The sequence below is a fragment of the Pseudonaja textilis genome, chromosome 5 (genome assembly GCF_049901715.1).
Source record: "Pseudonaja textilis isolate UNSWEBS1 chromosome 5, rPseTex1.2, whole genome shotgun sequence".
Lineage (NCBI taxonomy): Eukaryota > Metazoa > Chordata > Lepidosauria > Squamata > Elapidae > Pseudonaja > Pseudonaja textilis.
Window position 1 is genome coordinate 734193 of NC_141994.1, and position 13040 is coordinate 747232.

At 40.7% G+C, this 13040-nt stretch overlaps 1 protein-coding gene across 1 annotated transcript in view; it reads right to left on the bottom strand.

The window, feature by feature from the left end:
• SEMA3D (semaphorin 3D) overlaps positions 1–13040 on the bottom strand; it is a 107391-nt gene that overhangs the window by 33548 nt on the left and 60803 nt on the right. The window contains exons 9-11 of the mRNA XM_026713118.2: positions 6019–6133; positions 4794–4863; positions 2545–2689 (exon numbers count right to left, since the gene is read on the bottom strand). Coding sequence (XP_026568903.1) covers positions 2545–2689; positions 4794–4863; positions 6019–6133 — 330 coding nt within the window. The remainder of the gene's footprint in view (positions 1–2544; positions 2690–4793; positions 4864–6018; positions 6134–13040) is intronic.

Here is a 13040-nt window from a genome sequence, read left to right on the forward strand (position 1 = left end):
TTTAAGGTAATGTAAGAAAGTTGAACTTCCGCTAACTCACCTGATGTTCAGTTATGAAAGGCCTTACATGCAAGGAAAATGGTCCAGGAAGCAAGCAAGCCAAGGTAAAAATCTATGTTTTTCTTTTCTTTTTTCCAAAGAAAAATATTTTTGCAAAGGAAGGCTGGGCGCTCCCACTAATGCTTGATTCTGCATCGAATCAAACTGTTAGTTCAGGTGGCATCTGGAATCAGCTCATACCCTGCTTAACGTTGGCTCTGCTCGCTCAGCCTAGGATTTCTCCTTCAACATTTAGTATCGTGTTTCTCTCCAAAACATCATTTAAGCTGTTAAGATGAGGGAAAATTTGGAAAGAAGGTTTGGGTATTTTGTTTTTCTTGTGATAAATGCAAAAATTCCCCCCCTCCCCCTCCAAAAGGAACAAAGCCGCCTTGAGTTGGCTTTGTCTCCTAAAGAACGAGCTGCCATGAAACACAACAAGACTTACAAGATTCAGGGAGGTGACCTATTATTTAATCAGCAATGATTCATTTTTTTTGGGGGGGGATCCAGAACATATTAAGGGTGGATGAAAAAAAAAAAAATTTGCAGAACAAAAACAAGTGAACTTTCTCTTTAAAAAAAAACAAAACAGCCTAAAGTCTAACTTGGAGATGCAAACAATCCACAACTTATCCAAGCATCAAAGCAATACTGAATGTGTGTCACTCTCTGAACATATATTTATATTTTAACATTCTAAAACAAGTGTGGGATGAAACAAAAGAGGAAAGTGGCCGGTGCTTTTCATTGTCATTTTTTATTACCTCTTTCGGCTTAAGAGGAGCCAAGAGAACTCCTTGGTAGAGGCAAAGAACCAGGCTAAACTATTCTCCTAGGACTGCCCTCCCCTCATTGTTCTGAAGTAGGTACATCAGAAAAGCTGCCCAGATGTTCCTCACATCTGGGTGTGAATCAGATTCAATTCAGTCTCTTTGCACAGCAGTTTTTCTTCTGTATCCCAGAAGAGAAAGTAAGATGGATAAAATCAGGAAAAATACAAGCAACCAAAGATGCAACATTTTGAAACTCTCCTGAGTAAAAACTTGGGAAAAGCTTGTGCAAAAGTGCAACACACATGACTGTGCTTGTTTTTCTAGTTCACCAAACCGGGAAATAAAGTGACACAGATTTGATCTCGTGATGCATCAAGTGAGAAATGTAACTTTTAACGGTCCTTTTGGAGCCGATATCCATTCCCTGCCTCGTCCTCCACGGCACCCGCTGGAGTTAACAGCAGAGGGCAGCCGAGGAGCTTCCGGGATAACTGAGGCAAGGAACATCTTTTCCCATCCGTCCAGGCCACCGTCAGAAACAGGAGCAGCAGGGGAAGCATTTTGCTCCCAGTCTGACCGCCTCTCACAGCCTGCAGACGGAGTGACCCGGTGCTCTTCAGACAGAAAACACCTCATGCTTCGAAGACGCAAAAAAACTTGCCCTAAATAAGTGCTTCATTTGCAATTAGTCCTGAACGAATCTAGTTCACGGTGCGTTTCTCTGACGCACTCAGAGTATAATCAAAATTGAAATGACCGTTTCTTACTTCCCCAGATCCAAGCAGTTCATTTGTTTCCCTGCTTTTTCTACAGACATTCATTGGAAATCAACTACAACGAACTGAGTTAGAACAGGAAAAAAAATGAAAAGGTAAAAAAAAAGAAGAGTGGCATTTGATTTCTACATACCAGGTGATTTCCAAGGTTTCCTATTAAAATCCTTTTAATATAAAATATTTAAATCCTTTTAATTGGAAACATGGGAAATTGCCTGATGTCAAATGCTATACTTCTTTCTTTTTCACTTTTTTCATTTTTTTCCTGTTCTAATTTAGTTCACTGTAGTCCTTAGTCTTGTTCTTACAACTTTTAATAGAATATATTTTGAAACAAATAAATAGAATCTTCCCCTGAAAGAGAATCTTCATATATCTGAGATAAGAATTGACAGGACTACCTCAGGTGACCACTACCTCAAAAGTGCTATTGATCAGGTGGGCATAGAAAGTTTTTTACACATTCCTGTATTACTATATCTTTTTTAAAAATGCCACCCATTATTTACTCTGGTTCTGCAGAAATGCATGCCACGAAGTGGTCACATTTAGTGGTTTTATTTTAAAAAACACATTGTGAAGAAGCAGTAAGAAGGACACAAGGGAACTGCAAGACGTAAGACATGCATGCTTGTGTTTTAATATTTGACAAAGCAGAAAGGTCCATGGATGAGAGGCTGGTGCTCCTGGAGGTGATCTCCACTTACTTCCCCCAGGAAATCAGACAAAAAGCAGAGAGAGAGAGAGTCAGGAAACAGGCACTCTGATCCATGCACTCTCAAAGACCGGAAGGACTTGTAGAAAACAGAACAGAACCAAGTTGTCAAGTTGAGGAAGGAATGGAAGCAGAGTCTTAAAATATCCTGGAAGGAAGTTAGCATCCATTCAAGTGAACCCAATAAGGGAAGAGTTTTCAGCAGGGGGGGGGGGTCAATTCGGGGGGAGATACTTACTGTGCCAGGCCTAGGATAGGGAATTCGCCCCTCGTACTGAACCCAGCGGTGGTCCACGCTTTCTTTGTGGGCATAATAGCCGCTGAATACTGCTCGGATGTCGGCCATGCTGTAGACACAAACCGCTGAGCCCTTGAACACAGAACTGGGAAGGACACAATCGCGTCATTAATCAAGTTCAACGGAGGCCTGAAAGCACCACAGACCTCAAACACAGATGACATATTAGCCCCCCCCCCCCAATTTGCTAAAAAGATATCCGCCTCCTCCTTGCAAATCCACTCCATTTTAGACTGGTGGTGTTAACTAGGTTGGGTCATGAAACGTCTGCAAGAAAACAACCTAGCTCATATAACACTCACGTCAACCCTGAGCTACCAATATTCTCCTTTAAATCACCAACTTTCTATCCCGCCCTTCTTTCTAGAAATCTTGTAAAAGGTAAAATTTTATATATTTTATGCCACAGAACCCTGATGATGGCAGATGAGATTCTGCTGAAACGTTGCTACAACTTTAAAAGCACAACTATAATGACGTGGGAAAATACCCGAACAAAGCTGAATGCCATACATACATACATACATACATACATACATACATACATATACATACATACATACATACATATATATAATTTGTTTTCTTAAGTTTTTGCGGGTACTTACATGAATGGTATTCATCTTTGTTCGGGTATTTTCCCACGTCATTATAGTTGTGCTTTTAAAGTTGTAGCAACGTTTTGGCAGAATCTCTTCTGCCATCATCAGGCTTCTGTATACTGTTTGTCTGGCGAATGCCGAACAGCAGACGAACACAATACAGAAGCCTGATAATGGCAGATGAGATTCTGCTGAAACGTTGCTACAACTTTAAAAGCACAACTATAATGACGTGGAAAATACCGAACAAAGCTGAATACCATAATATATATATATATATATATATATATATATATATATATATATATATATATATATATATATATATATATATATATATATATATATTTGTTTTCTGAGGTTCTCGGGTATTTATATGTAGATCTTTGGTTGTTCGGGTTTTCTCCGCGTAAGATTTGAAGTATCTAGGCAACGCTTTGATGAAGTCTCATTCATCATCTTCAGGCTTCTGTCTTCAGCTCTGTGCTTCTCAGAGTAATGGAGATTGCAGCTGCTTCCTCCTTTTAACTGCCAGTGGGGGTGGAACTTGATTGGGTGGGGGCTTGGCTGTGTTCTGATTGGGTGGGGGTGTGTTCTCATTGGTAGGGGTTTGGCTGTGTTCTGATTGGTTGGGGGTTAGCCGTGTTCTGATTGGTTGGAGGCGTGTTCTGTTCAGGAGGGGGCTTGGTTGTGCTCAGGTTAGTTTTAGTTGCTGGGGATTTGAGCTGGAGAGTTGTGATCTTGCTGTTTGGCTTCTAGTTCGTGGTCCTGCTGCATCTTCATAGTGGGTGTTGGTTTGCTTCATGTATGGCTCAGAGGGGTTTGAAGTGGGTAGTGATGCAGCTGCAGTGCAGCTTCTGGTCCATGGTCGTTTCTCATTTTCTGAATGGGTGGGAGTCTGTTTTCTACATGGAAGTGTGGTGGTGGCATCTTCTAGTTCGTGGTCCTGTTGCATCTTCATAGTGGGTGTCGGTTTGCTTCATGTATGGCTCGGAGGGGTTTGAAGTGGGTAGTGGGCAACAGGACCACGAACTAGAAGCCAAACAGCAAGATCACAACTCACCAGCTCAAATCCCCCAGCAACTAAGACTAACCGGAGCACAGCCAAGCCCCCACCTGAACAGAACACGCCCAACCAATCAGAACACGCTAACCCCCAACCAATCAGAACACAACCAAACCCCTACCAATGAGAACACACCCCACCCAATCAGAACACAGCCAAGCCCCCACCCAATCAAGTCCCACCCCACTGGCAGTTAAAAGGAGGAAGCAGCTGCAATCTCACATTACTCTGAAAAGCACAGAGCCGGAGACAGAAGCCTGAAGATGATGAATGAGACTTCATCGAAACGTTGCCTAGATACTTCGAATCTTACGCGGAGAAAACCCGAACAACCAAAGATCCACATATAAATACCCGAGAACCTCAGAAAACAAATATATATATATATATATATATATGTATGTAAGTATGTATGTATGTAAGTATGTATATATTGTTGTAATTCAATTAACAGCCTAATATTGAGCATAATCCATCAAGGTTTTTTTTATATTTCTTATAGAGATGTTGATGGAGTGTACCTGGTAGTTGTGAAAACACCATACACCATGGGGTTCCTCTCGTCTCTTGTGGAAAGCAAGAATATGTCTTCTGCAACAGAAAAGGTTATTTCAGAGTTCAGATTATACACACTTTATTACATATCATGCCACGTGATGTTAATATTTTGGAAAAAAAAGCAAGAGATGTACACACCCAGACACACATATACAACATCCATATTTTAGTTTACATGATGTTGTTTATTCACAGAGTGAACTACATCTCTGATTGAAATTACTAGATCACTTCAGTGGTAACTACTCCACACACTGATGATTATCAATGCTTTGCACATGGTAAAAAAATGTTTGCCCAAACTCTAAAAAGTGCTGTTTTTTATGTTTAAAGACACTACAGACAAAAGTATAAAATTTCAAAGAGTTAAGATAATTTAAACTTTCAGCTGTTGTGTTCTGAAATGATATTTTGTGATTCATCGTTACTTAAATCTTGAAATCTCCCCCTCCTTTTTTTTCAGCACTGAAAAAGATGTAATTTAGCAATTAAACACAATGATGTAACATATCACAACCTATTTTTTTTCTTTTTTTTCCTGTATCTGATTAACTCATGAATCTGGATTCATTAACTTAGCTCTGTCTCAAACCGTCTAGCCATTTCTAACCTTTATCATAGAAAAACTGAAGTTATATATATCATTTTTCTTCATATTCTTTTTTTCCTCCAAAAGTCTTATCTGATTATCTACTCAAGTGAAATAAAACACTACAGACATTCATAAGAAGCAATCTATAGTATATTTTCCATTATTACTTTGCAGGATGAAGTCAACCATATGTTTCATTTGTCAAGATCAAAGAATGTATAAAGGAATTCAAGAATTTTTGATTGGTATTCTGTTTTAAAAATTTGTACTCTTTATAAGCAATATTATTTTGGAAGCTATCACAGTAATAAAAATCACAATTATTGCAACTTTTCCTATTAATAAAGAAATGTTATTCATTTTTTTGGTCCAGATCAGCAGTCTGCTACTCAACTAGAAGAATCTTTCAGGTAAGTTCTATTCAAGAAGATTATTCTATGAACGCCTTCTTTCCCCCGCCCCCCAAAGCAGGCAAGTATATAAATCCTCTTCCAAGGCATTGGGTTTTTCTCAATTCACACTGCTGCCTTCATTGAACGGTGCACCCTACAGCTCCATGACTGAATTCCATTCAGGTACGACTGAAATTCACTTACGGAGTTCATCAAAATGTGTATCAGCTCCTTCTGGACCTGGAATGGAGCAAACCAGCCTGGCTTTCAGGAATGTTGTCCACTTGTTGATCAGACTGCGTTGACCTCCAATGTCATTCTAAGAAAGGAGAATAGTAGGGCTGGTTAAAAGGAAGGCTTCAGTCATGTGAAGAGAGGAGCAAATTTGGAAATGGTTATCCACCCCATCTAAAATTTATAGTGAAGGAGAATTCCAGCCTCCACAGTAGGGTTTTCATCCTCAGTAATTTTTAGACCCGTAGATTTCAATTCCCAGAATTCCCTAGGCAGCTATGCTGGCTGGGGAATTCTGGGAGTTGAGGTCCATACATCTTAAAGTTGCTAAAGTTGAGAAATGTTGCAGTCTGTTCCATGGTTGATGTCCAACCAAAATCTTCCTTGGAATTTAAAGTTATCATTTCTTGTTCTATTCTGTCCCGTCTTCTACCTGTGGAGGCGTCACACAAGCTTAGCAATTTGCCAGTTCCAGAAAAAAAAAAATCAACCAGAGGCTGTGACTTTATTGCTTGGCATTTGGGCCTCAAAATTCAGTGATATGATTTTTAGGAGGAATTACCCCAAAATGATTTGGAGTTGTTATTGAAAGGCCAGTGCCCATGAGGGCCTAGAATCTCGAACTAAGAGGAAATTTCCTGACAGTGAGAACAATTAATCAATGAAACAGCTTGCCTCCAGAAGTTGTGGAGGCTTTTAAGAAGAGATTGGACAAGCATTTGTCTCAAATGATCTAGGGTTTCCTGCCTAAGCAGGAGGTTGGACTCGAAGACTTCCAAGGTCCCTTCCAATTCTGCTCTTCTATTCTATTCTATTCTGTTCTGTTTTATTCTATTCAATTCTGTATTGTATTGTATTGTATTCTATTCTATTCTATTCTATTCACTATTCTATTTTATTCAGTTCAGAAACTGTGATTTTTTAAAATGTTACTGGACTGCTCAGGAACATCTGGTTATGTTGACTTGAAGGTGGGACTTGGGAAGGTCTGGAAAGCTCTCCTCCAGTGATGCTATAATCCATGGGCACAGCTATTCTTGGCAACCCAGCAGCTCTTATCTCTTGACCTATTCTTAAGAATGGCATATTGGTAATGAAGACCCGACTGGGCTATTACATTCCCCTGTTCACTTTTTCAACTTCTTCCTCCCCCTTTTTAAAACTGCATTCATGCCACGGGCAGTTAACGAAAATCCAAAAGTCCTGGCTGAACCCTCTTGGAATGCATGGGTATCATTTGGCTGACGAAACAATAAAACTCCCTTTGTGCACCTTTCATAAAGCGTAGGAAGTTGTTCCTTTCGCCGAGACAGAGGAGCCCAGGATCTTGGCTCTCTGTTTACTCTCCTTCTGCAACTGGATCTATTATGGCCACAATGGATTCAAAGGCTTGCCATCTGCTTTGCTGCATTTCTGGAACCTTCTGTTCACTACAAATAACCATTTTCTTAGCACCCACCGCTTATTAAACTCTTACCCTGTAACAGAATACTTCACCTTGAAGTGCCTTGCTTGTCAGCACAAGGAAATAGCTATAAAATCTCTGTTTATCTTTGCACTTGGATCTTAGAAGCCTACATGAAGGTTGTCAAATGGGAGGTGGATCATTTACCTTGAGAGATTGTTTACAGTCAATTACAGTCGATAATCATAGAGAAAACTGGAGCCTTCTCTCAAACAAAGACAAAAATAAGAAGCAACCCAGGGTAATTATACCTCTCAGTGTGCTCTCCTAGTGATACATAACAAAGGCCCCTGAGGAACTTTCTAAACAAAATATGATGAACCAGGCTCTAGGTTTTTGCTACAACAAGTAAAATGGTTATTCTTCTAGAATCTGTTTCAATAGGAGACCTCTTAAAAGTACTGTTCTAGAAAGACGTGTCATTACATTGTGGACCACCAAGTATCAACTACACAATCTCTTTGCTTGTGTTATAAATTAGTAGAAAACAGCTGCAGGAAATCTTGCTAACTTCCTACAGAAAATATGTTTCAAGGGTCTTTTATATAGCTTTATTTAATGTTTCATATGCTTTATATTCACCAAAAACCTCAATGACATCTCAAAACAGATTCCTGTAAAAAGAGCAGCTCAAGTCTGCAACGCAACATTTCCTATGCTATATTGACAGCACTGTGTTGTATGTTTTTTTAAAAAAACAAAACAAACCCAATCAATTATTTTCTCCTTTGGGAAAGTCTGAATAACAAACATCCTTGTGCACAAAGAAAGGAGATATTCAAAGATGTGCCACTGCTTGGGATTGCACGCTTTACCATTTTCCTGCTGCAGGATGATGTGATAGCAACACAAACGCCTTCAGCTCTTTGTACCCCATCAACAGTATTACTCATTATTATTTTATTCTTTTTCATTGACCCTTTGTTATTCTTTTCCCCCATGTAAGTGAAAGGCGGCATCCATAGGAAATTCTCCTTATTTTATTCAACCAGGTGAGGTTGTTGGGTTAACTGGCACGAAACCCATGGTCAATGAAGGGTTGAATCACAATCCGTCTAGAATTTAAACACTTGACTACATTATATCAAAGAAATCACAGATCGTGTGATGTGTGATTTCTTGGCTATAGTATAGCAGAATGTTTAAATTGCAGAAGGATTCAGATTCAAGTTCTACCCCTTGCTGACCATGATCCACAGGATGGCAAAGGGATCTGTGCATGCTTAGGCTCCTCCAAGATGGAAACTGGATCCCACAGAAACAGAAAACTTGACTGGGGCAGGAACCAATAGTAATGATAATGTCAGACAGATCATCTAGCTAAAGAGATCGCTCCTAGCCAAAGAGACTTATGTAACTAATTTTCCAAACTTGGGAGCCCCTTTGCGGTCTTGTACTTTGATATTAATAGTGAACCCCTCAGTTCAACCCTGAGCTACAAATATTCTCCTTTATTGAAAACGAAGAGTGCCCCAACCATTTATAAGAGTATCCATGACAAACAGGTAACCTCTGAACAAAACTCAGTTCACCTCTGATCATCTTTGGATAGGAATTTCACATTCTTGCTTGAACACATTGCATTCAATGATTAATTCATCAAAGCCAAAAATGTTGCTGTGGACCTATAAAAGCAATGGTGCATTTAAAGTCAACTGTTTTATGGGGCTGATAAAATTTAAGCCTCTTTTTGTATTCTTTAATCATGGATTTACCCATCCGCTCAGTATATTCCATACACTCTGACCTATCCTTTTACTTATTTATTTTTATTGGTATCCCCGATTAAGTTGGGCATGCAGAGCACAATTGAGGGATATTTATGTTGCAATTTCTGTTCTTTTTCTTCTGATTTCCATTTACATCCTGCTTCTTCTGCCAGGATCTCACTGTGACTGACGTTCCTCACATGCCTGGCCACAGGCATTAATTAATGAGAAACTTCCCCAAGCTCAGCTTGTAATCTGGACAGGCTTACACAGCTGCTCAGTGTAATGACTGCTTTTAAAGTGTAGTATATTTTCATTTTGCCCCACGTCCTCCACCTTAAACACTGTCCAAAAGTTCTCCTTCAGGCTGCTCTTTTTCTGGCTATGCATCCTCTTTATTTATAGTAAGATTTAGTCTGCTGCAAGCTGCGATGTGCTCTTAAATTTTATTTTGACATCTTTCTTTGTATTTTTTGTTTATGATTTAGATAGCGTACATTCTATATTCTGCATATTTTGATAAATCTAGCAAGCAGAGTTGCTTTGTTGTTGTTTTTTTATGCCACCCTGCAAAAGTAGCCAGATTAGAAGCATTTTTCTCCTTCTGGTTGTGTGCAAACGGAGACAATGCATTTCATGCTCTGGACACTTCTACCCGGGCATCTGTATCTTTTAGAAACTTGCTTAGTTCCTGCTAAAATTTCTCTACCACAAATACCAAGGAAATGTGGGACATGTTCAATCAGGTGAAGCATTCTGCAGGAAATCAAATATCTGTGCATCTTCTAAGCCGAAACTTTCAAATACGAAGCTATCTGTTCTTCTCAGGTCTGCCACGCTTTCCACGAGAAGATCATCCACACCCATTTCCTCCTTCTTCCTCTTTCCTTCAAGAGAAGCCAGATGGCTCCTCAGACCTTAGCAGGTAACAGCGCTGAGGGGATACTGTTCGTTCTCAGAAGCTCCTCTCTAAATCTAGAGTTGAATGTCAGCCCTGGCCATCCAAACACACCCCAGAAGAAGACAGTGGCATCCACTGTTGCCAAGAACACTGCACGGACATGTCTGTGAACTCCTCAGGACTTCAGCCTGGCTTAAAAGAAGCTTTGTGAGACCAAATGTGATGGATGCTCCGTTGATGAGTGAGCAAGGAAAGCAGACATGTATAAATGAAAGGAGAGATTAAACCTGTTGTGAAAGGAAGCCTACATTTCATCTAGGTAAATAACATCTTAGATCATGAATAATCATGGACCAAAGGTATGACAGCTACATACTACTGGTTATAATTCATCCGCACAATTTCTAGCCAAAAGAGCAAATGTTTTCCCCGAGTGCCCTCGAGATGAGTTTAAGGGCTGCAGCGTAAATGGCATAACTCTTCCATGAGTCACTGTAGTTAATCATACTTAATTCCCTCACCAAGTGAACCCAATCAGGCAAGGATCTATCAGTTTGATAAACAGCGTAAGAGCCAGAGGGACCAACGGAAACGTGTCTGTATCCATCGGGAGTATATTATTTTTTTTACAAAAAAAAGTCTTAAATGTTCACGACATGAAAATACTAAAACTTTATAGTAGGAGGTAAATGAAAATCAGAGAGTGAGTGTGTGTGAGAGAGAGAGACAGACAGAGAGAGAGAGAAGAGAAAGAGAGCTAGGAAGAAAATAGTTTTAGATTCAAACAGTTTATGCATCCATGAGAGGGAAATTAGGATTAGGGAAAAATGTCTGTGGAAATTCGCAGTCATCCAGGTCATGGTTCTCCCGAAGGTGCTTTTTTCAGAGTGGAAGGAAGCTCCTTGGATGAGAAGTGAAACATCGTCAAAGAAAGTCCAGTTGTGTCTTGAAAAAAGCACCTTTGGGACAATTAAGGAAAAAGTGCACTTCAAAATTTTGAATAATTAAGGTTTGGGGGTATCATAAGAAAGAGGAGAAACTCTTCAAAAGTTGGATTTAAAAAAATGTATTCAGGTTGATGGCTGCTAGGATAAGGACAGGCGGAAATCACCGGTACTTGTTGACCCGTTGGGATGTACCTCAGAGCGGGAGTCTCACCCCACCTCCGGTCCGTGGAAAAATGATCTTCTGTGAAACCGGTCCCTGGGGCACAAAACCTTTGGGAATTGCTGCCTCAGAGGACAACTGACCCAATCCCACGTTCAGGTAGAGCAGAGTGGGGATCTGTGGCCCCTTGAGGACTTGTGGACTTCAACTCCCAGAATGTCTGAGTCGCCATCCTGGCTCTGGAATTCTGGGAGTTGAAGTCCACAGGTCCTCACCCCTGAGAGTTAGAGGAACTGCTACCCTGCTTGGAGCAGATGGCTACCCATCTTTGAAGACCCTCAGTGAAGGGTGACACAAGCGCTTTATCCAACACCTGCTACCTTGGATCTATCACTCTTAGCATCTGGATTCTACTGTCTAACCTGAATCTATTTATTTCCTTCTGGCTTCGTCTTCCTTCTAGCCTTCTACTATGTAGCCTGAATCTACTTCCTTTTAATATCAACCTTGGTTCTAGCCAGTGGTGGGATTCAAATATTTTTGCTATTGGTTCTGTGGGGATGGCTTGGTGAGTGTGACAGGGGAAGGACACTGCAAAATCCCCCTTCCCTCCCCACCCCACTAACCTGCTTTCCAGCTCCGTTCTCCTGGGCAGGACAACCAAAGGAGACCCAGCCGATCAGCTGGGACTCAATGGGAGGCAGAGAAGAGATGGGGTTGGCGGGGCCAGTCAGAGGTGGGATTGGCCAGTTCTCTGAACTGCTCAAAATTTCTGCTATCGGTTCTCCAGAACTGGTCTGAACTGGCTGAATATCACCTTTGGTTCCAGCCCAGATCCAGTCTATCCCCCTTCTCTAAATGATGATTCTTTAAATCTATGAAAATTGCCTTTCTTTCTGCCTGCTGAACATACCTGGTTCGACCAACCTCCCCCTCCAAATCGGCAGCCAAACCTTTGGGAAGGAATAATTCATTATTTATTTCATTATTTTTCCTTCAAAAGTCAAGGCTGTCTCAGAAATCAACGCAGGAGTAGCTCAGGGTTGGCAGGAGGGCTCCTTGGTGCTCTCTGAGCTTGGTGGTTTTCTTGCAGGCGTTTCCTGACCCAAACTGGAAGACATCATCAATACTCCATATTCAGCACTTTAGGTCAGGAAACAACTCAGAGAGGAGCACGGACCCCTCCTTATTTCGGAACTCTAACCCCAAGCCCTTGTGGAAACTGGGGGTACCAGAGGAGGCCTCACCCCCAAAGCACTCTTGAGGGCTTTCTCCCTGGGAATTCTGGCAGAAATGATCCCAGCCCTTTTGGAGGACATAAAAGGACCGAAGTTGGTCGGTGTAAATCTCAGTAGAGAAACTGCAGACCGAGAAGGAATTTATCAGTGCAATGTGTGAGACAAAACAAAAGGTTCTCACAGTTGTTTGCGACTTCATTATCAAGGTCATTATCCTTAGAAGGCCGGCAAAAAGAACGTCCCAGGGTTAGATTGAAAGGAAACAAGAATCTCAGCTCCCATTCGGGTTACTTTTCTTTGTGGAAAAAAGTAGAATTTAAAATGAGAATATTTAAGTGGATTGGTTGGGTTGTTTTTTTTTTAATCTCAAATTTACGTAGACCCTGGGCAAGATGGGCCATCAGAACAGAATGGAATAACAGAGTTGGAAGGGACCTTGGAGGTCTTCTAGTCCAACCCCATAATGAAATGAAAATGTGTTATGAGCTAATAATCTAATATTTAATTACTTTAGACATTCACAATTCTAGGGTACCTTATGATACAGTGAATGCATGTTTGCCATGTATATT